The following is a 25,023-nucleotide window of genomic DNA, read 5'->3' on the forward strand; positions in this document are numbered from 1 at the left end:
AGACTTTAATGTCATTTACGTGAAAATATGCCCATTAAAGAATATCACTGTCCTAATGTTTAGTGTAAATTATATAGCTTTCTTATCTGCACAAACAATCAAGATTGACAATTTATTGTCGTGGAAAAAATGCGTAAGAGAAAAACTTTTCAGCGTATCATTTAAGACTTTTCACACCACGTTAGCACTTTAAAAACAAGATGAGTGTAAGGAAAGGCGACGCGTGCAGGAATCAGCGGGTGACAAAGAAAAGACAAGAGGCAGTGTTCTTACAAGGAGGGGAAATTTTATTTATAACACATGGTGCTGACAGGGAATCTCCAGCTCAGCGTCTATATTACAAGGTTGATCTGCAAGGCTGCGCATGTACTGTACGGTATTTGGAAACCAAGATTGCAGTGGCACTATAAACACACGCTTGAAACAACAGACTCGTTCCCTTTTGGTTTTTTTTTTTGGTTGTTGTTTTTTTTCTTCATTTTTTTTTACAAAATGGTACAAACAACAATACAAAATATTTGTGCTGTTGACAATTTACAAAAGAAGTCTTTTGACTCAATAACTGTGCAATTTTTTTTAAAGTTTTTTTCTTTAATCTCCTCCATTTGAAACAATGTGACTATGGTACACCAGAATGCCTTCTGGACTGCAGCGCCTGTCATGCGGGCTGCAACACTTTTTGAAATGTAGTATGTTACTGTAATAGAACTCATCTGTCCATTATAAAAAAGACACATGCAAAAAGCTCCAATTGTACAGTTACAGTTTGGCTAACTTTGTCTCTTTAGCTTCAAGCAAATACTACATTATGTACACTTGGACTTGAATAGCATTAGGATAACTCTTATGAAACACTGCTCATCTTTGTGTTTCTAGCCTTTGCAGGACAATAGTTTGGCTTCTGTCGGAGCGTCCCGTCACACATGTGTCCATGGTCAGGCAGTGTCCAGAGTGAGATTAAATGTCCCTTAACCAAAACAGAAATCAGGGTCGGACTACAGCAGTGCAATACTTCTTTCTTCCTTCAATCTTGTTTGTTAACGTTTTCTCTCCATTTAATAGAGGGACAAGACAAGTGGACCAGGTAACAATTAATGGCCAAAGCCCCGTTATTTCCCCAAATAAACGGCATTTTAATGGGGAGCCAAGTCTGATGCAATCCACTGATATATTTGCTGCTGTGTAACTGTGAGTCATTAACATTCAGTATTGTTATGTCATTGCGTTATCTAACCAACGCGGTTCTAAAGGTCAGTTAGGTTGTCTAAAGTGGGGCCTCGTGTTCCGTCTGGCCCTGAATCTGGTCTGAATGTCCAATAAGAAAGTACGAGTAGTCTGTGAAGCATGTCTTTATTCTACAAACACTGGATGGCCATCAGCAAAGTCGCAGCTTTACTGCTGGATTAAAACAACGCTGAACGGGCTCATATATTATAGAACACTCACATATATACAGTAAGGCCTAGAGGAGTGAGTGTGTGCTAGTATAGACTGTACAAGTTGGTTTTAAGTGGAGCCTTTTTGCTAAAAATGAAGCAAAAGTTGAACAGCGACACGAGTATGGCTGTAAGCTCTTACAGAATCCTACAGATTCTTTTAAATGCACATGGCTTTTTGTGAAATATAATTTGCCAGGTATTTGTTTTAAACAAAACTACGGTGAAAGGAAATGCAAAGACTGCACGGAAACAGGTAAATCATGTCATCTAATGTATAAAAATGTTCCGTATATACAACACTTATGTCAGAAATAATCACAAATAGCAGAAAGTAACAGCTGTGTTTATTTTGTGTAGATATTCTGGAGGCTGAGGAGCAGTCGGATAGATAAGAGCTTATCCAGCTGTAAGCTGGGGGAACCACTCTGTTTCTCATGTCTGAGCTGAGAGCTGCGCTGAACATCGCCACTTTCTGGCTTTACAATGCAAGGTTTGACCTACAACTACCTAATTTTAAGAGATTGTTACCCTGTTCGCCTTATTAATTACACTTATAGATGCTGCTTTCCCTGTTCATAGTTGAAAATGAACATTTTAACTTCTCTTCAATTTGCATAAAAAATACATTTATCTCATCACAAGTCAACTTCCGTACATCCACTCTGAGAGCATACTTACTTTTTCCATGTCATCACTTTTCACGTTTATACTTATACTGTATTTTTAATCTGTTTAAACCGACCAGGTGAGGAACAACTGAAAAGCAGCAGCAAGAAGGAGGGAAAAAAGAGTAAGAGTCCCGGATCCTTCTTGTCATATCATGTGAATGTGACTGCTACTGATATTTCCACGAAGCAGTCATTATAATCATTATTTATAGACGATCTGGTCAGTTCACATGGAGCTCAAACGAGCCACCACTGAGAAGCGTTTTAATTTGCACTAGGAAGATAAGGAACGATTAAACCTTTCTATCTGTAGCCAGCGTCTGGTCCCTCTGTGAAATGTTTTGGGTATTTAAATAACATAAAACAGAGACTAAAGCTCTTTTTCCCCCCCCAGTTCTCTTTACACTGCCCTGAAATATGATTACAAAAACCCACGGGTAGCGCTGCTTTTTCATTAAGTCACAACAAAAACTGCCTTTCAAAATGTCTGTCTCATAGAAAAACGTTATTACTGAAGCTTTAGTTTAGCTTTTTCTGCTTTGATAAAGTGCAGAATTTCTTATACTTTCCCTTCTACTAACTTCTTTTTAAAAACCTCTTGAACTCAAAGCCAAAAATTTTAGGAGAAAATTTCAGATGAATGAAACGCTGCCTGAAAAGAGACAGATTGTGAAGGCACTAAGTCCCTGGCTGAGGCTCAATTCCCACAGTTTCTCTGACAGGGACCAGCACCAGAGTTTGTATATTAAAAGTTTGTTGAGAAACAACAGTGAGTCAACAGACGGATAATGAAAAAAAGGGAGACAGAGGGACTCAGAATGGGGCCTGGACAAGATAACTGTTCTGTAAGTAATGCTATCAGAGCTATTTAAAGTTATCTGGTAGTTTCTTCATAAATGTACATTTAATATAGTTTCTGTGGCGCTTTTACTGCATGATAACTGGTGCCATGTTATTACCTTTAGACGCAAATATCTTGCATCTAAGTGACGAAACGTTTCTCCCGCTGAAAACGCTACGTCCAGATGAAAAGGATCAACCTTTTGGGATTTGGATGCACATAAACACGCAGACTTTAAGTTATCTTAAAGGCAGAATCATGTTAAATACCTTCATTTTCCTAAATAACCCTCACCTGTACATACATAGTTAAACATTACAGAGGTAACACGTGTGACTTGTCACACTTCAAATTTAGTAACAAGCCGTATTGAGTTTTCGCTGCAAACGCAGGGAGCTCAAAACAAACACAGCTGCTATTGAAGCCACGATAAACAAAGACACATAATGCATTTCTTCTCTAAGACAGTCCTGTTATGTATTTTTGTGATTTAATTCATCACATTCAAGTTGGCTGTGATCTAGGAGCACAGATATGCCTGACTTGAAAAGTTAATGATTTGTCCATAAGTTACAGACACACTGTAGGCCTATGTACAGTACGTCTAGCATAAAGCGCCCTCGTTGGCCAGTCACCACTCCTCTGAAACCAGTACTGAGATCTCCCGCAGCTACCACAGCCCTGCACGACGGGAGAAATGACAAGGGAGGTGTGAATTAAAGGGTCAGGGGGTCATATGGGGGCGTGTAAGTCCAGAGAATGGCAACCAATCCTGAGTTAGCGGGAGTCAGCTAAAATACGCACCACTGAAGGCACTTTTTTAAACAACAGTGCTTCTGTTCTAAGTAATTCAAGTTCAAGAAAGAATAAACTGAGGCCCTTCGTGCAGGAAGGACTTTCATATCGATGTTCTTGTTCTCCTTTTCTTATCCTTTGTTTGCCTCAGACAAAGCAAGCAGCTCAACCTAAAGCTTCTTCAGAGAGTCGGGCGGGGGCTGACAGCGAGGGAAAAGCGATGACCCTCGGGAATAGGGAACAGCTTGAATCGAAGAGGGGTGAGGATATAAAAAAATAAATAAAAATAAAAGGCTACACAAACATAGGTAAAAAACAATGAAAATCTGACAAGAGGAACTTAAACCTAAATCTAGCATATAACATTTAAATGGAACAAAAGCACAACACTTTGAAAATTAATGAGAAGTCTGAAAAATCAGAGCTTCCATTTCAGTCACAGACAGGCTTAGAGCAGGAGACGGTTGAGAAGAGCACCCGAAACTGACTCATGGCGCTGGTCCTCTGTGGTGGGCAATTTGATTGGTTGGTTGGTCAGTCCGTTGGTCAGTGTGAACATGTCCTTGTTATCTTGTGTTCAATAAGGATGTAATAGCCCCTTGTTTTAGGGGTCAGAGCATGGCAGGCCAGCTGACGGGACAAGGATGTGTGTTTGCGTGTGTGTGTGTGTGTGTACGCGTGCGACTGGGCAAATTTAATCATCATCCCCTCCTCCGTACATGTCAGCCAGCTTCTTAAATCGGGGGCCCCAGTCATTGAGGTAGTCATAGTCCTGGTCTCCTGTGCTGGAGGAGTTGAGGGAGCTGACAGAGCCAGCGGTGGAGCCGCTACCCTCGTAGTCAAACACCAGCAAGGAGTCGTATGGAGGAGCAGTAGGATCGTTGTCTGCTGCTCTCAGTCCCTGAAGAAGACGGGAAAGCAGAGAAGTCAGCTGTTAAACTGTTGCAGTACTTTATGTGATTTGTATGTTGAGCAATATTCCTCAAAGCCATTAAACTCAGCTTTGCATCAAACTGACATTTAATGTAAATCATGCCCTCATTTATAGCATATTTGTGTATATACTGTAGCATTGCATAATTAAAATAATAATAAGGTGCTGTGAATCGTACCTGTTGTATACATGGGGATCTTTAATGTACCCATACTTAACATTGTAGAAAATCATCTTTATGTTTAAGTAAAACTATCAAACATTACAGAAATGTATCCATTCATATAGTTTTCATACCTCTACATGTACATGTGAAGCTAATATAAGAACCTGATTGCTGCAGGTTTTACCTAAAAGCAGCTGGGTAGCATTGTGGTAGTGTCCCCTTTGAATCAGCAGAACAGAGTTCCCAGACACTGTGCGGATAAACAGTCAGATGCTGGGGAACCCGAACATGAATGGATGGAGTTATCAAAAGCCAAGATGACAGACATACAGGAAAGCTCCACCAGAGGGCAAGAAAGCAGAAAAGCCATCAACATGTGTGCCCTCCCAGTCATCAGAAATGTAGTACATAGGAGGCACGATCCAAGATGAAACACAACACAGAGGCTGTGATAATGGCAGCACGAGCACCAGATTCATACACAGGACCAAAGGTGCAGAGATGCCTCTGGCAAAGTCCTGCACATTAGTGCAAGCTCGGCGAGTTTAAAGGACCATCTTTGCTGCACACCGATTAGATACACTGAGGACGACAGAGGTAATACCCTCCAAAGCTTAACTTGGCGAAGAACAACCGGATTCTAAATAACAAATCAGCAGAACAGAGTCAGAGGGAAGCTGTGACAGATATGGCAACCAAAGCTGAGAGTTAAGTCTTAGAGCATCCACAACATATATGATAATAGACCAGTTTGACCTTTGTTTTGCATTGTTCTGTTTGGTTTAGGATCTTCTAAATCCTAGTGCATAGAAAACCACAATAAAAATGTATTCTTAAAGATTATGCTCAGAAAAAAGGCACAAGAAGTGAAAATAACTTATCTTAAAGAATTACTAGTTATTTTTAGAGGTATGTATCATAGCAAGCTAATTTAACAACAACAAAAAAACTTTTACAGGATCCACAGAAGGCTTTTGGTAAAGATCACTGGTTGTAGAAAGTATGCTGCATCCTAAAGGACTTATCTCACGCTGCTCATCAGCTGTTTGAATGTCTGCCCTCAGGCAAACTTTCCAGGTCCATCAAAGCACGTACTACATGATTAAGAAACAGGCTTGTTTGTTTTTTTTTTCAAATCCCAGATCCATCATCTCACTGAACTCTGCTCTGAAATCACACACCATAAATCAGTAACAGACCAATTCAATCAGCACCTGCTGCAATACTATTTATTATCTACTATTTATACACAATCTTCTTAGACAAGTGCGGTATTTTTTATAAAACTACTGTGGCCACTTTTGACTCTCTTAAAAATATCTGAACATCTGGAACGGTGTTTGTATCTTTTATATACCTAATAAGTTCAATTTCTAGGTAGTGTGCAGAGTTGTTGTGTTTTTTTTTTTCTTCTACATAGTGACAATATAGAAATTGCGAGTGTATATGGTTGGTGTGGAACTTTGCTTCTCAATAACAGGCCAAAAGTTACTGAGCCTCAGCCACAACATTATCAATATTAACAATGACAGGTGAACAAGTGAAGTTTCTCATGCCCTTACGTGTCATACTGTTTACACAGCACAACCTCATTGTGTAGGTGCCAATGATTGATCCGTGAATACAAATACAAAACTCAGGAGCTCTTTATTTCAATGTGCGATCATCCCTTTTCATCAATACTTTGACACAGTTTCATAAATAAGATATGACGGGGTCTTCATGTTATCTGGCAAGGCTCGATTCTTTGCTCGCTTCCAAGAATGATAAACTGGGGCCATCGACCTGAAGGTTAGTTAGGTGAAAAGAATGGACTTCATCCATTTCAGTCACATAACGAGAGATACTATGGATAGAAACCTAAAAAGCTTCAATCGGTCTGGGCACAGTGCATGGCAGAAACACCATGTGTTTGCTGTGTTTGTGTTTAACTAGACTGCTGAAGCGAGCTCAGGTGAGTGCATGTGTGAAAGAGAGAGAGTGAGAGAGAGTCAAGGCTGAATGGATCAAAGCTGAACAGCTGCCAACACCTCTCGAGTGTGAACGTGTTGTCACAAGTCTGTCAATCAGCATTTTCTCGCATCAGTGTTCCAACGCTGGAGTTGTGTGAGTGGACAGTGCTCATTTGTACGTGTGTGTGCGTAAATTAACCCGGCACGGTGAGAGGAGCTGTAACATAAAGCAAAACTTGTCGTTCCCATCACCCTGGTAGAGTTCTACGTTTTGAACAACATTCAGAATAAGTAATCACGTTAGGTGTCAGATTGATGGGAAGTGAAAGTGAGTGGGCCATCTTATAGCGGGAACAAACAGTCTAATAACAGTGGAGCCATTGTGCATGCAAAAGATAATGTGTGCTTTTAAATCTACCTCATGGATGAAGTCTCCGATGTCTCCGGGGTGGGGAACAACAGGTCTGATTGGATACTGGGACTCTGGGATGATCGGACGCTCATCCACCCTGCGGACACCAGGCGGCTTGCTGATGATGTGCTCCAAGGAGTCGGGCTGCTGCAGCTGGCTTAAGTCATAGTCCTGCAGAGAAATCTAAGTAAAGTACAGTCCGAAACAGAACGCGTATTTGCGTATTTGAGCGAGTGCATCTCTCAGGATCTCACCTGGTCCTCTTCTCCTCCTCCCTCTTCATCATACTTGAGGATGTTGTCCCTGACATCATCTTCAGGGTCAATGAGCAGTTGCTTTGTCTGCCTCTCCTTCTCTCTGCGCTTGATCCACACCACAAACAACAGCACCATGCCTGCAATGATACACACATGAATGTGAAAAAACCCTATGGTATGTTGCAACAACCTCTAAAAAAACAAACTAAAAGCAGACAATCAGATAAGTAAGTAGTAAGGTTGCATATAAGCACAGAGTGCAGATGCTAAACATGTATAGCGTTTAATACCTTTAGCACGTTTGTATCGGACTTGGCAACATTTAATTAAATGTCGGTTTTACTAATGCATCCTGAGGAAGCTGTTCGCCATTCGTCTTGAGGGATAAAAGACCGTCAAGAATAAACAACCTAAGTTTATGTTAACATGACAAACTGCAAAGTACAATGACATAGCTATGCCAACACAAAACCACTTAGGGAGCCGGTTGGTGGATGAATGGGCCCAGCAGGCAGATGGCTGCTACTCATAATTTATTTCCTCCAAACAGTCCCTTTCACCACAGCCACTATGACCTTTCCCTACTTAATCATACGGTTAACGTTTCAGTAATATGAATCATGACGAACAATTTTTCTTTGTTATTGCGTTTCAATTTTTATCCTTAAGTTTTTTATCCTTATCTATCTATTTATATATTTATGGTTATTTCTGTGTGATCTTGTGCTTGTATATGTCATCACTGCAAAAGCTTGGTGTGCTGTACTTGAGTAAATAACAAGAAAACAGATTCAATTAGAATTCTGGGTTAATAGGAGTTATAAGATAATAGAAGATTCTAAATAATCTAAACTTTTAAAACATTTGGGAAAAAAAAACCTTACAGTTGAAATGATCTATTGGGATGCCATACATGATAGTAGCATTTTTTCCCTACCAGGAAAAGAACACAAAAACATCTCATCCAGAGATGCTGGAGAAGATTCAAGCACTCCAGGCATTTATCTATTATACAAACTGGTGCTGATGTTATTGTATTGTTAAATATTTTATGTCTGTGCCATGTACTACACTGTTTTGAGGAATCTAATCACAGACAACTTTTCTACAGCAAACGTGTGGGTACGTGATATGTTTGAGAGCATCGCTGAATGAATAGCAAAAACTCACTGAGTAGTATGATAATGCAGATGAGGATGGAGATGATGGCTCCAGTTCCTAGGCCAGCAGCTGCCACGGCCCCGAGGGTGGTGCAATCTCCGTTTTCATCGCAGGGACACACCTTAACTTTGATGACTGACCTGTTGGACAATGGAGGGTTCCCCGAGTCTGACACGATTACAGGGACTTCATACACTCCAGGCTCTAAATATATTTGATACCGCAGACTCAAACGGGCAAAATCACCTGTAAAGGGAAAAGAGACATTACTAACAATCACATTTCATTTTTCAAAAGGATTATTTTTTTCCTGGGTTACAAATAGTTAAAATAACCGTATCCTCAAAAGTTGATTCTGCTCATCTGGATGTAGCGTTCTCCCACTGAAAACATTACATCAAGATGAACAGAATCAACTTTTGGGGATTTACACCTTTATTCTGCAACGCAGTCTGAACTCTTAGGCAAGCTGTCTTGTGATTTCTTTAAGTAGTCTTCAGAAACAGTTCTGCAGGCTTTCTGAAGGACACTGAAAACTCTTCTTTACACGTTGACTATCTTTTGTTCTGTTTTCTGTCAAGATGATCCAACACTGCTTCAATAATGTTCAGGTCTGGGCTCTGGGGAGGCCATTGTGTATTTTTTTTATCCAGATATCTTTTTACTGCATTGGCAGTGTGTTTGAGATCACTGTCATGCTGAAAAATGAAGCTGTTGCCAATCAGATGTTTTTCATTCCATAAGAACTATTGCTACTAATTTTAGTCCAATTTTTTGAGTAATTTGGCTTCTTGGCAGCCACCCTTCTACTGAAACCCTTTCTGACGAGGCTTCAATCAAAGATGAATCAACCAAAAGGCTAGATGCATCTCTCAGGTCCTGTGTCAGGTCTTTGCTAGACCTTTTCCTATTTCTTAAGGACATGACCTATCATGACCTTTTGTTCAGCTTCCTCAAATTTTCTAAGGACACACTGCACAGCACGCTGGTACATGCCAAGTTTTTTGCTAAAATCTCTTTGAGAATCACCTCGTTGGTAGAAAATTACTATTTTATCCCTGTCATACTGTGCTATGTGACATTTTTCATTGGTTCAACTAAAGAAATTTGAACAAATTATATGTTTGTGTGACAGGGTGCTAGTAAAAAAGTACTTAACGATGTAATAAGTATGGCTCCTTGGAAGCAGAATAAAAAGAAATGGTAAGCTACTCAAGACTTTTGCACAGTAATGTACATGAACGTGCACATGGTTAATAAACGCATAAGGAGATTTTTGCTGCATTGTCAGAAGAGAAAAAAAATAAAACGTTTTTTTAATTTTTTAAATTTGATAATTTGTCTTCAGTGGTAACACCTTACCGCTGAGCCTAGAAATTGTCCAGTTACGGCGGATGGTGGTGGGAAACGTGGGCAACTCGAAGACAAAAGGTCCAGCGTTGGGGTCTGTGTCGGCGTCAGCGGCAGTGATGTTGACACCGTTGATGCTCCTGTACGTCCTTTCACAGATCTGAGACTCTTTGGGTATGAGTGCTGGGGGGTTGTCATTAATATCTATCAGATAGATCTGCAGCGTGCCTGTGCCGCTGGCTGCAGGAGAGCCTTAGAGCAGAAAGAGAGAAGCAAAAAAAATAATATCACGACAGGAGGAAAACATGACAAGAGAAGATGTGTGCAGTGAAAGGGACAATTGAAGGGGAAGAGAGAGATGTCGAAGGCTGGCAGAAGTGAGGGAAATAATGAAAGAAGACGAAAAAGAGAGATACAAAAAAGGAACGAGAAGAGGTGATTGGAGCATTGTTCATTCACAATGACGATGAAAAGGTAGGAATACTGTGGAGCTGCAGGAGAATTTCTACACTTGACAGAAACACTTCTGACAGTTGTGCTTTCCAGTTCTTCTTTTAGTCTTACAGCAAAATCAAACCCATCACAGTCAATCCAGATGGCGGCACGGCGCATCCAATCTTCTGGAGCGAGTCTAGGTACAATAATGATGACTGTAACACAACTAAACAAGTCTTTGTCTATGTGTATTACACTGTTATACGAGAGTCGTTTACCATTTTGGACATAAAGGCACTTTTATTTGAAATATTAACAGTACATTGCTTTAAAACAATTAATGGGACATTGTCAATGCACACTGACAGTCCTTCACTGTCACACAGACAATCAGTTAAATACTTGAAAATAAACAGTGTACACGTGTGTTTGTGTATTAAAAGTAAATCTCCATAGAACGTATGCAGGGAACATTTAGAATGTAAAATAAAGGTGTTGTTGCAAACTGAAAGCAGTGCTGCATCATTTTTAAAGTGAGATCAAGTTGTACTAAGAATCTAGGTGATTTTTTTTTTCTGTGTTGAACTCTCAATGACTGCACTAGACTGGCTCATTTACCATTTTTAGGTAGTAATCACGTTTTACATGTAAATCCGCAGCTATTGCCTATTAGCAAGGTAACAAAATTGTGACATTAAACGCTCTAAACTTTACACCAATGTTGTTCTGACTCTTTGTAAATCTGTGGAAATTGTCGAGGCAACTTGGTGTGATACTGATGTAGGCATGCCATTGTAAGTGCTGCTTTAACTACAATAGTGTCAGCCTTGGAGTGCAATAACATGCACTGGTGCACACAGACACGCTCACACTTCGTCTACAGGCACATTCTAGAAGCTTCTGCATTGACCGAACACTAAAACAGACCATCAGCAACTGCATTATGGAGAATTGGGAATAAGAAATAGACACTTTAAACAATCAGGGAGGGAGATAGCTGAGCAAAGTGATGAATGCATGAATGCGTATGTGCAGCAGGAAAATGTGGCAGAGAAACATCTTAAAAAAGGGTGCTTAGCGGTATAAAGCTCAGCGTTGTTTATTGAGTGTGTGTCAGTGGGTGACGGCCCTTAGCTTTCCCCAATTAGGAGTCATTTCCCTGTCATGCCCCACTGGCCCAGTCATCACATGGAATCAAGCGACCCCAGGGCTCATCTCTGGCATGAGATAAGGGCAATGTAATTTACAAAGATTTATGCAAAGCTTACAGATCTGCCAATTAAATGTGGCAACAGAGCAAGACGTTTGCCACAAGAAGGGCGAGACACAGCTGAAGACAAGGGTCTGGAGTGAGTCTGTTATCAGTTCGAGCTCTGTTTGACTGGTAACACTATGGTTTTTCAATTGCTTCATTAATATCAAGTGATTAATAAAGACATCAAGACGTCACTGATGAATATAATACGTTTTAGTATCTAGAGACATTGTTTCTGCCATAAATGGACAACAGGCGTAAAACTGAAAACAATATAGATACTCAGCTCACACACAGTTTTGCACAGTTAAAAATTAAACCAATAGGGGAAGCGCCTTAAACATGCATTCTATCTGAAGGCCACTATAAACACATTACTACTGAGTTTAAGGGCTCTGTTACTAATTTTGCGTAACGATGACTAAAAAATAAGTTTATTTTGTACATCTTGGTGATGCAATGGAGTATGAAATGACACGCTGACTTGCCAAGCACGAGACATTAGCCAATGAGCTTTTTACAGCCAGTTCTGTCCTTCATTGCCACATCAGTTTTTTTTGCAACTGAGATGGAAACACCCATCTCGAGGCTTTACAACAGGACTAATGATTAATGTCATGGTAACGACATCTGTCATCTATTGTTCATGTTGTCTATAGATAGATAACATTGCATTCCTTTAACTATGACGACTCGTTAATTAACAGGTAAACTTCTATAATATCCAAGTTATTATTCATCATTCAAAAGCAAGATCCTTTAGGAAGCCATACAGGCTATAAAATCACTTGAGTTTTCAAATATTATACAACAGCTTCTAAAAGCTTTAAATTCATTTCCCAGCCTTTCAGTGGATCACTTGATTTGACCGACACTAATTAAACATTTTTATTATTAGCGTCTTTTTTCATGCTATAAGCATCCAGACAATAATTATGCATCTCTTTGTATTAACTGTTGTGTGTGTCTCCAGTTTTTTTGTACTTTAAAAGCCAGTCTAGGGACAGGCATTGCAAATTAGCATAGGCCCTGTGTGTGGCATGGTTCATGTTACATACTTGTCCCTATACAAATACACAATAAACAGTTAATGCAGACTGTACATGCAATTTGTACATGTGTAAATGCTCTACCAGGAATACATGTGGTTCATGAATGCAGTACTGCAAACGCAGGCTTTCAAATGCACACACACACATACGCGCGCGCACACACACTCACACACACACAGAGGCTTACCAGTTCTGCTGGTTTGTTAATCCTAGCCATGTATGGGGGACATGTGGAAGCAGCTTGCCACAGCTGATAGGAGAATTATGTGGGTTTTAACCAGCTAAATAAATAATTATGTTTGTGTAAATTCCTCAAAAGGATTTGTATTAACTCCTTTTTTTGATGGGGGATGAGAGATGCGAGGCATGGTGAAAAGACTCGTAGTAAGCCTACCATATGCTCTTTGAATAACGCATAAATATAAACAATACCATAGGTGTGTTAAGAGGAAAATGAGCCAAAGGGTTCTGAAATGGTCAGATTTCATCGAGGGGGTGTAATAAGTGTACTTCTCACCATGCTGTCACCACCTCTTCATGTCCCATTCTACTATCCTTACTGTCTCATAGTACTTCTTACCATAATCCCTCTTATGTTGTGACGGCTGGCACTCAGGCAAGACCCACATAGACACACAAACATGCATGCACATGAAAAAAAAAAACCCTGCTGGTTTCTTTTGTTCTTGGCCACAGTCCCAATATCAGGCAGACCTATTAGAAGCACGCCTGTCGAAACGGTGTACTTTACAAAGGTGAGGTGAGCAAAAAACCCCAAATAATAGGAAACAGGTAACATATCATGATTATAAAGAAGGTTTGGAATTAAAAAGCAGAAAAAAAAACAGTAAAGTCCAAACAACAGGAGCATGTAAACCTATAATCCTGCTGCGTCTCCATGCATCCACACAGCAGGTTACAGTTTTTGCTGTTTGACACTGTCAGTCATCGCAAATACATGTACACACACATGTGCACGTACTCGCCAAATTTCGTTTCAAATGAGTGGCTTCACACATGCTAACACCTATAAACACACCAATGTTTCAAAGCCAGCTCAACTTAAGATAAATGCACCAGTGCGCTGCACGTCACTGATAAGGCAATTTGGAAGGAAAATAGCATTTCCCGTTTTACTTAAGAAAACAAGAAACATTCACTTCCACTTGAGAAAAAGTTATTTGTTTGCTGTGATTGGGTTTGTGCTCTGTAATGCTTGAGTTTCAACTTTGAGGCAGAACAAATAATGTATGCTACATAAATTGCACAAATCCCAAGGAGGAAGCCAGCTTGGACACAAGATAGGAGAGGCTCAACAGTTTAACCAGTTGTGCAAATCCTGGATTTTCACTGACTCTAACCCAGCTACATGCCTTTATAGTCTTCTAAATCCACATGCAAGTCGCAGTTTTAATCAGGTGATATGCTCAATATACAAAACACTAGCTTGTGTCTCAGAGTTCAATTACACTGTACAACTCTTGGCTCTGGATTACATCAAGTGCATATAAAACAAGTGGTAGCAAAGCACTGCTGAGGTGTATGTTATACTGTAGAAAGTCCCAGTTCTGTCATCATATGCCTAAACTATTGGACATCGGAGTCTTTAAAGAATGAAAACTTGATAAAAAAAAAACGTGGTAAAAGTGTTAAACACTGTATGTTGTAAGAAACAGCAAACTCTGATTTTAAATGAAAAATAGCAAACGTCACTAATGCAGCAGCTTAAAAGAGTTTCTTACCATTGTCTGTTGCGAGAAATGTGGCTTCATATATGTTGTTTTTTACATAGACAGACTCCCGGTCGAGCATTGCTGTGGTTACTATCTGACCGTTGCTTCTATTGATGGACAGCCAGTCTGCTGGGTCGTTCAGCTTTGAATACCTAAAGACACACAAAGACAGATCGATGGAGACGTTAGCGTTTGGCGTTTCCCTGTTTACAAGCAATTAGAAATTTTCTCTTGCATCTGTGCATACCTAAATTGCCTCCCCACACACACGGTCTAAAAATCACAACAGCTTGACCTTCACACAGTTTAATTCTTCAACGACTTCTTCTCCAGAGCGTGCAGCCTACAGTCAATTTCACCTCATTTTTTTTCCACTCCTGCGTATCAGCCATTGAAGTCAATTACCTCCCTAGTTAAGCACTGACGCAACTGCCTGTGTGTGTGTGTGTGTGTTTTACACACCCATTTTCTGAAAGTGTTTGCTTAAGCTTACACTGAGAGGTTTATATGCATATATGTCTCAATGCTTGCATGTTTGCAAATGTGCCTGTGTGTGTATATAGGGAATGTGTATAGTGTGGAGATGGGAACATGGGATCTTGGTACTGACAGGAAAGTGGATGTGGTAGCAGGTGGCAGCAGTCCTCTGGGATAAAGCAGCAGAGAAGGAACAGGGGATCATCTCCAGGACCGAATGCCAATCTCACCCTGATCTCGCTGTTCTTGTTTTGCTGGCTTTTGTTTCCTTTGGCTTGTTTCACACATTCATTTTTATCTAAGCTCTCTCTACTCATGTCGCCTCACCTTAACTTGAGGTGCTTTTGTGTTCATTCATTTTCGTAGCCTCGTCTGTATCTTCTCATCTGTGTCTCATTCATTCTCCAATACCGAGTTCATCAACAGAAACCGCTCTTGGTTCATGCTTACGCTATGAGACATCATCTGCAGACATGTGACACCTTGGCCTTGTGCACCTATGTTTCTACACCAATTTCATTTCATTTACTGAATGTGAGCCGGGGTGAAAAAGCCAACTTGTTATGTGACATACACTTCCAGCCTTTCAATCTCAATTCAAAATGAAATGGATTTGACCTTAACCCCGCTTTTATGTTTACTGAAATGTACTTTACTCAGCATTAGCGTACAGCTCACTTATTTATTTGTGCTTGATTAAATACTGCATAGCACTTCTACTTACATGCAGGAGACTGAAAGCCTGAAGGGATGGGTGGCAATAAGTAGGGGGGCGAGGGGTGGACAGAGACTATAATCTCTATCCTGTAGTGATTGAGGTTGGATTTTCCCAGCAGGCAGTGGGCATGATCCGAGGCAGAGCACAGTGCGGGGAAGGGAATCACAGAGATGACATTCCCACACTCTAGACAGATTCACACAGGCAAGCCAAGCCCACAGCCGCTAACAGGCAGACAGTGAAATAACCACCAGGACTACAGTGAGTCCATCACAGTGGGAGGGTGGGATAAAAGAGGGAGGAAAATGAGCAGGAATGTGTAGGAGAGGTGACATTCGGAAGTAGCAGCATGGCTGTATGATCTAATTTTAATGTCCTCATTAAGACCGACTTGATACCTACTGCTGTTCTGTGTCCAAATGCATTTCTATTGGTTTGACCATGCCAAGCTGACAAATGCTCTCTGTCTGTGGAGTGGAGGGCAGACAAATGGGTGTACATTTTAATGAGAAGAGGAAAATTAAGGATGAGTTTTTCCCAAATGCTAGAAATATCATGTTTGAAAAATAAAAACATATTTCTGATCCTATTAAACAAACAGTTTTTGATCTGGGGAAATATTTTTCTTGATACCCTTTCATATCTGTCAATATGAAGATGAATTAAGCCAAATTTCTTCCCCTCCCTTCTGTCTCTGCGTTCTACTTTGCTTTCCTGGGCGTGGCTTTCATCCTGATCCATGGCTGGCACACCCTTGTCTCATCAGCTCACCTAACCAACTGCTTCTCCAACCACTCTCCGCCAGATTGTTCTGTCAGCTTCAGCAGTAAACTAACGCTGGGCCAACTCTGATTTATTTCCTTGTATATTTCTCTCTCGTGTTAACCAAGTTCTGTCTCTGCGCCTCAGATCTTCCTAATGTGCAAGCCAGCAACCAGTCAGCTACCTGCCAGCCATGCTGTCACTTCTTCTGCCACACTCACCTGTCAAGCCCACTCTCCACTGTCCTTCCCAGCTCTCTTCACCTCCCAGCTTTGCCTCCTGTCTGTCTTGGACCCATGCCTCATCACACAAACTCTTTTTTTTATAGTAGTTTTATAGTTTAAAATTTCTGCTAATGGGAATCTTTTAAGGTCACTAATTAACTATACACATTTTTTTTTATCTGTACAAACATCAGTGTTTTAAGCCCTGGAGTTTCTGCTATTTCTCTGGCAAACTATCAGTCAAAAAACATAAAACCAGAAGTATAATTTGCTGTTTTTACACTTCACTTTGTGTACAAAAAGATTTGGCATGTTAAGAGACTTGTTAATTATTTAACCTTAATTTTAGGTGGTGCACAGACATGATAGTGGTGTCAATCTTTTTATCCAAAATTCAGCAGAAAAGATTAGAAATACACAAATAGTTTCTTTTTAATATGCCTGACAAATGAGCAGTCACGAATGAACTTTACTCAGAAATCTCAGAGGTCAGTGCCTCAACATCTGGGCAAATAAAACCAATATTTTCAGCACAGCTCAATGCCAAAGCAAGAATTTTTGTTTTTCACTCGGATAACAGACCCTTTAAAATCAGGGACAGAGAAGGATTCAAATATGGAGCACATAAATAGGTGTGCGCAAGACATTTTCTTCTTTTTTTGCCCTGCAAAACGACTACAGCACCTATTTGTCCCCGGGTACGTTCCACGATAACATGAGCGCAAGTACGCCCTCTGATGATAAACGCCGCAACACAAAGGTTTGTTCACAAAGCAGAGTGCTCTATTCATTCCCACACTTCAATTAACTCTCTCCAACTCCAGTCACCGCAGACGAATTAAACAATACTTAATGCACAAAAAAACTTCTGTATAAACAGTCTTTAGGGGGAAATTTCCAACACAATGGCTCGACGTTTTGGTGGAATCATTAGCCGTGTTTTTGTATTTCAACAAAAAGTTAAGTGGAGAATATGGCTGGCTTCAAAATGTTGTTTTAACTTGCTGTAGTGCTGCCTATAGTAAACAACAGTGCTCTGGTCATCAGAGTGATGCCAACGAGAGCACCCACAGTGGTTTTGTTTACAAGTCCCAACTGTAAACAACGTAACCGTGGGCAACTGGCTGTCACCGTCGCTAACTTTTTAATGAAGTGCTATCCAGTATTTTTTGTCTTCTTGTAAAAATAAACAGTTTTCTCCAGTATGCTTCTGGAATATGAAATTTGGTTTCAATGTTATTCTGTGTGTGAAAGTTTTCCTATTCGTTCCCGCGCCTTATTTCCAATGCTTTCCGAAGCTCTCCTCTACCAGAAGGCTTCTCTCATTTGGGAGTTGCTAGGTGTGTGAGTACAGCTGGATGTATGATTAGGCCTGGCAGGTTAGTGATCTTAGCAAGCAGCAGGGAGAGGTATGACATTTATTTTTCAAACCCCCGACCCTGAGGATGAAAAATGCATGTCTCAAGCTTAGCCAAGGCGGTTTGGGTAATCACTTATGCCAGTGTCTCCAGTCCCATGTCTCGACCTTACTGGCTGGGTGTCTGACAGGTGATGCATGATGCTTCACTCCTCTTCCCTCTCCCCATCCCGCTCCTGTACACACTGCCTTTCCCCAAAGCCCACACTGTCAGTCTGTCCCTCCATTGATAAGCACCTGTCAACTTCAAACCTTGACCTGAAGTCAGCTCACCATGTTCAGCTCCTGTCCCCTTCCCTCCCTTTATAGTCCCTTAGGTCCTATTTCACTTTACTTTTGACTTTTAAGGCTCCCTCTAAATCTTCTCCATGTCTGACTTTTCTTTATGTATCCATTCAAAAAGACAGACAGCTTTTTGTCACACACACCGACGTGTGCAATATATTACATCTAACACAAAACCCGGTGTAATATCTAAACGTCTTTCCCGTTAAAGGCATGCCTGGTTTAAGGCCTGTTTGACTGATGGCATTTGGAAGTACAATACTATGCAAAAGTCTTGAGCCACCCCTTGTTTGTTACATTTTGTTAAAAAAAAAAGGAAATTGAAATGTGCAAACATAAATGGAAATACAGTGTTAAAAGCAAAAACAGTGTTAAGTCTAATTGTTGAATGTTGTCATTGTGTTTCTTAAATTTGTAAGGTCTTAGTTCAATCTATAGGATCAAGACATTCCTTTGTCTCTGACCACCTCTCCAGCCACTCTGTGCTGGGGGAGGTTTTATTGCAGATACATTCTATCTGGAAGATCTGATTCTTGTGATGTTGCTTCCTGCTTTTATGATCCTTTTGGTGAGCAGGAAGTCATGCATATAGAGACACATGTATACAGAGAGACACACACACACATTCTCACATGACACACACACACACACACATTCTTGCACATGCAAACAGATGTTTACACATACACACACATAGTGCCTTGTCTTAGAACCATTTGGGGGTTTTATGGTGGGAGGTGCTTTTGCTGTGATGTGTATTGTGTGAACTGTTTTCCCAATAAAAGGCAGCAAGCAGAGGCCGGATTTGGGGTCAGTCTGCGGTAGGATTCAGAGTGCTTTCTGAGACACCGGCCGGGGCCTCCCTTGCTAGCAAGTAAAATATGTTTGTCTTGTTTTTGCCGTTAACAAGAATAAGTTTCTAAACTAGCGGGGCTTGTGGAAACACAGACCCAACAAACAGAGTTTGTGAAATTCAAATGAGCTTGAGAGTGAGTATTTGGTATGACCACCTATTCCTCAACATAGTCAGAAACCTCTCAGGCAAGCTTTCTTTTCATTTTATTAAAGTAGTCTTCAGGAATACTTCTTGAGATTTCTTGAAGGTCATTCCAAAACCTTTCCTTGGACTTTCATACACAGAAAAAAACGTTACTTTAAACCCACTTTAAAAAAATTGTTACAGCTAAATCTATTAGTTTTAATCAGACAATAATTTAATTTAAAACTTTGACTTGAAGTACATATTTACTTAAGGACTAATTGTTTCTGTTGATTTTTTTCTGTGGTAAGTGATTTTAGGTAGAGTGAAAGAAACCAGAAATCCCAATTTTCCATTGCAACAATATAAAATTTCAGTTCAGCTAAATAAATCAGGATAGCTTTTAAAACGTTTGTTCTTCTTTTAAATTTAAACGGATTCTTTGCCAAGTTGTCTGTTATGTATGGACCCTGGTTCATCCCTTGAGTCAGGTACCTTTTTTATGGTTAAATGACTCATAGGTCACTGTGAATTGATAAAAAACAAACAAAGAATATCCCTTTGAAAATGGTAAGGCACAACGAGTGGATCGAAAATAAGTGAAAAAGCAACAAATGTCCAAAGAAAAGCTTTGAACGACTTTCAGAAAACCCAAGAAAACCCAGAAAAATACAAGAAAGTCTGGCTCCTTGGAAGCGAAATAGAAAGAAATGAGTGAGACTCTTGCACAGCACAGCATGTGCAGCAGTATCAGTTCTGTGTGATACAGCTGAGAAAATGGCAAAAATGAAACCCTGAATTTAAAATTCTTCAAAAATAATGAAGACAACTGGTGTCCTTACGTAACGACTCGAGCAGATACCTTTTATGGAAAAGGTGTAAAGCAGTGGGATTGATAACAATTCTGTCCAGATGGAACCAAATGAATGAGGTGGAGGATTTGCCATCTCTACCGTCTTTGCTTTTCATGTGGCGAGAGCGGAGGAAGGAGATTTAGCCTGTGTTTATGTCAGTCGGACTGTGCCAGAAAACAGCATGCTAGTAAAAGTGTTAACCTAAATCCAGGATGCACCGCAGTCTTGACAGGTCATGGAAAGTGTGGAGACCAATGAGTTAAATCCACAAAAAGTAGAAACTGATCTAGCGAGGAAGATAACAGAAAAAAAAGAAAGTGTGGGAGCGAGCAAGAGAGCGAGAGAAGGAGCCCAGCTGGTGACTTTGGAATCTTCCTAAATTATAATGTACACCCAATTTACTCTCATTTGCTGTGAAATTATCTAGGAAATTTGTTTAGATCTTTTCCCCGGAGAAATTGAAAGGAAGGAGCTGTTAAAGTGCAAGGTGGTTGGAAGGAGGTGGTCTTAATGTCACACCAAACAGCCGTGTTATCAGCTTAATTGTGTACTCTTCTGTGCTAGTTATAAATCACGGTGCACTCACTGTAATCAGTACTGACATTGTACATGCACAAATGGAAACATATGGGTTCTGCAGTTGTATGGGTGTCATTTAAAGCCTTGTTCTCTCTTCATGTAGAATGCAGAGCAGATTGTTCTTAACACAACCCATCTAAGTTTGAAGGGTCATAGTGGAGCCACTGGTGCTGTCAAACTGACAGCAGGACTTAGAAAAGACCTGCTGGTCATTCAAAGGTTGGTTTACATTTAAAATCCAGAGAGGCTTAGCGCAGAGAAGAAACACTGCAGGTGGACATAATGCTGTGTCAGGTGTTTGGGCCTCAGCCAGCTGTTCTCTTTGCCACCCCCACCTTGCTTCATCTCTTTTGTTCTCTCTCTCTCTCGTGTTGTGTACATCTGTGTGTGTGTGTGTGTGTGTACCTGCCTGTATGTGCTCATGCAACCTACAAAATGCACACACATCTGATTACCCCAGAGGCTACTGCTCCCTATTAACCTTTTTACCCTCCTTACTCAGAGTTCTCTGCTGGCACATAAACTTCTCACAGTAAGATTTTGAGAGATGGGTAATGCCAAAATATAGTCCCCTTTTTGAACTTTGACCTCTGACCACTGACAGGGAACCGATCCGAGGCTTTTTAGCCCACTGCCAGTGCATATGGATGCAGGTTTGTGCTTACACAGCAGATAGCCACTCTACAAGCTAGAATTAATTAGACAATATAGCCAAACCACATGGAAAAGATGTTATCTAATTAGATTTAAAGGATATACAAGATCAAAATTAAACGAATGCCCTACTGAATGTTTCGATTCTGTGGACAGAACTGTCTCTCAGTACTCGCTCAGTACCTGATTATCTGCTGCATCTGAAGTCGGTCGGGATCTGACGCCGAGAAGGTCGTCAGGCTGGTGCCAGCAGGGACACCTTCCTCAAAGCGGATGTGTTTTGGGTTTGTGGGGAAGTAAGGAGGCTCGTTTACATCCTGCACAGATATGGTGACCCCAGCCGTGGACTGGAGTGAGGACTGGATGCCAGTGGCCAGGTGAGCCTGGTTGGACACCACTACCGTCAGCATGAAGGCACGGTTCATCTCAAAGTCTACCGGCTGGAGAAAGGAAAAAAAAAAAACAGAGTTACTTACATTTGAAAGGAGAGAATGCTGAACACATTTGAAATAGTTTAAGCTTTTTGAAACTGTTGGCCTTCATGTTGCTTGTTCCGTCTTCTCTTTCTATCTCCTTTGTGTGCAGGTTGCCCTTGTCTCTTCATCTCAGTATTTGTTATTTTTCACTCTTTCTCTCTATGAGGACATGCTCTATTCTGGACCAATTCTGGGTAAGATTACTGCTTTTCAAATACAGTCTCTTAGATAACAGTGTTACCTACAGCAGGGTAAAGGTAACACTTTAGAATAGTTTTGCATTACCAAAAATAAATACCCCTTTCAGCTTGCTCCTGAGTATACATCCACAGGGTGTCTGTAGCCCTCTGTACATTTACCACTAAGTGTATTGATTTTACTTCACTGCACAGCGTCTTGATATTGGCAACATCTCTCCCACCACATGACCAGCAAGAAAGCTATTAATTTTCTTCAGACCAACGACGTTAACCAAAATACAAGCTAGCAGGTGAAAGACACCCGTTATGTCTCGAACAAATAATTTTGCAAAGACTTACACAATTTAAAGGCCATTCACTTTGCAATTGTGCTGGTTAACTTGCCTTACAACCATATAGTTGTAAGTCAAGTTAGAGGAGATTAGAGAAGGCTAATATGGGCTATATTCTAGGCTATATTCCTGGTATGCAGCTACATGCAAGGAAGTCAGAAAGAGATGTAAACACTGCAAATGTGGTTGGGATTTTATTATTATTATATATATTTTTTGTATTTATTTATTTTTTGCTTATTTACACTTTTTGCTCTCATTACAAAAGAATGAAAATGGGAATGTGGTGACATTTAGTTGAAAAAGTAATTAAATAACTTAAAAATGAATTCTTTATGCTACTTATTATAACAAAATAGTAAGCTGGGTACTCAAATGTGTAACTGTAAAACTCATTACACCAACGCTGTTCTGGCTCTCGGTCCTTTAAGAAAAGTACATTTTCTCTTGCTTTTTTCTCGAGGTTTCTTAAATTCTTGCCCTCAAACAAATCAAATGTCCAAGAATGAAGGAGACTGTATTATGTACTGGTGAGGATAAGCAATGAAAAATATATAACAGAGGTGACTAACCTCCCGTGTTCATAGCCTGCACATTAACGAAACACTGCAGGCTAGAGTTAAAGCTAGAGAAGGTTTAAGTGATCTTTTATTATATAGTCTGATTATTACTATTATAGCATCAACAGCATTATTTCTTTTTCTGAAGAAATAATTTCCAAGCATCATGCTTGGACTATAATCATTATACTGATTAGTGTGAAGATCCCTGTCAACATTTCTCTTTTCACCTCTACCTGGGGAATATGCATTAAACCTTGCTGATGAAAAGGGACATGATAAATGAACAGATGTCATGTCAAGTAGTCTCCTGATGAACAAAGACGCACACAGACACGCAGACACAGTGCAGGGCTGATACTGTTCGCCGTGTGTTGTCATTCCTTTTGAATTAAAAGTGTGTATATGTGTACACTACAGGGGGTTTTGAGACCTGAGCTTAAACCACAGTGACAGTTCTTCTTCTCCCCTAATGAAGAATACACAATCGAGTTCAAATGACAGCAAGCAAGGAGATAAAAACAGAACAAGTATGCTGCTTGTAGTGTCCACTTGTACATTTCTAAACAGGCAGATGATAATTACTGCTCCAAAGCTGATGCTGATGTTAATGACTTTGAGCAGATCTGTATGTTGCATCAACTCACTGTTATCGGCGGACAGTCTGAGAGCACAGAGATAAAAAAAACAACAAAATGAGCGCTTTCAGGAAGGTTGGTTGACAAGGCCACTGAGGAAGAGGTGTTTGTGCCGGTGCTACGGTTTGCCTGTGTATGTACATGCACGCAAGTATAAATAAATGTAAGCACGCTGGTGTGTATTCGTCTGTGACCTCGTGGAGCACTGGGAGCCCATTTACAGGCTAACCACGCTCAAGGCTCTTTGATCTAAAGCCAGTGGTATTCAAAACACAGGGAGGTCTAGAGTATAGCTGTAGGCTACATAAAACACACATACACACCGAGACACACACACACGCCCTGAGGGAAGCCAGAGGGGTGAGAGGTCAATAACATGGCTTGCATCGTTTGCCCATGAGCCATCACATCTTACATCTCCTTGAATCGCTTCGCTCTTTTCTCTTTTTCCCTTTTACCTAATTTGTTCCGCTGGACTTCAGCTTTCCACCCCCTCGTCTTTTCACATCTGCCCTACCCCGGCTCTCTGTGATCTATGCTCTCTGCGGGCTGCATTCCTCAATCCTCGGAAATCTGTCTTCGCCTCACTTCACTTCTCCTTTCCACTTCCCCTGTCATCTTTGGTGTTTATCATAAGCTGTGATTTACATAACTTAACTACTCATTTGATCCAAGGGGCTTTATTTGTGTGTCTGTGTGGGTTTGTATTTTTTTTTTTGTGTGTGTGTTTGTATGTTTACTGGCTTTATTACCGTAACGTAAAACGAGAATACGTCTCACAAAATCCACAGAGAGCAGCGCAAATGTGTGACATGATCGGGTTAAATCCTCACCCCTTGTTTACAGAGGAATTCAACTCTCTTGTGGAAGACTGATGCGTATCTGGGTGTCAGTGTAATTTAATCTGTCTGTAATAGCAGCCACAGATGACTTGGTTAAAAAAAATGTGTTTTAGAAAAAAAAAAAAAGCAGGAACAACAAGCTAGCAGTCTTATGGGTTCTTGACTTTACCTATTACAAGCTGTCTGATGTGAATGTTCTGTCTCCCTTTTCACAAAGCAAGCCAAAGCACCCTGTTTACTTGTTGAGACTGTCTATTGCTCGCTTCGTCCCAGGGGTTGTCCTGTCTCTTATTTTATGATTTCCTGATAACCTCCCACGGGTCCCTATGCAAGCTTAGGGCTACCCGACTGCCTGCTGAATTTTGCATCAGGGAGTGAGAGGAATGGATTATAAAAGGCAGTCATCTAGAGATAATGAAGAGAAGCAAAATGCCAATGCTCATTGCTCAGGGTGCTATGGGAATTATAAGGAGATGTTATTGCTATTTTTTTCAGATTATTATGTGATGTGAGATGCAGTATGCAGGAGTCAGATACATGGTGAGAAAGCCCCTGGGTGAAATAAAACAGTTATTT

The 25,023-nt window shown here is 40.5% G+C and overlaps 1 protein-coding gene across 1 annotated transcript in view; it reads right to left on the reverse strand.

The window, feature by feature from the left end:
* Nucleotides 1-274: 274 nt before the first annotated feature.
* LOC102786075 (cadherin-4-like) overlaps nucleotides 275-25,023 on the reverse strand; it is a 242,974-nt gene continuing 218,225 nt past the window's right edge. The window contains exons 11-17 of the mRNA XM_006796486.3: nucleotides 21,583-21,839; nucleotides 14,460-14,602; nucleotides 9,988-10,227; nucleotides 8,635-8,871; nucleotides 7,462-7,601; nucleotides 7,214-7,378; nucleotides 275-4,644 (exon numbers count right to left, since the gene is read on the reverse strand). Coding sequence (XP_006796549.2) covers nucleotides 4,438-4,644; nucleotides 7,214-7,378; nucleotides 7,462-7,601; nucleotides 8,635-8,871; nucleotides 9,988-10,227; nucleotides 14,460-14,602; nucleotides 21,583-21,839 — 1,389 coding nt within the window. The 3' untranslated portion in view covers nucleotides 275-4,437. The remainder of the gene's footprint in view (nucleotides 4,645-7,213; nucleotides 7,379-7,461; nucleotides 7,602-8,634; nucleotides 8,872-9,987; nucleotides 10,228-14,459; nucleotides 14,603-21,582; nucleotides 21,840-25,023) is intronic.

The sequence above is a fragment of the Neolamprologus brichardi genome, chromosome 20 (assembly GCF_056152115.1).
Source record: "Neolamprologus brichardi isolate AB-2024 chromosome 20, ASM5615211v1, whole genome shotgun sequence".
Lineage (NCBI taxonomy): Eukaryota > Metazoa > Chordata > Actinopteri > Cichliformes > Cichlidae > Neolamprologus > Neolamprologus brichardi.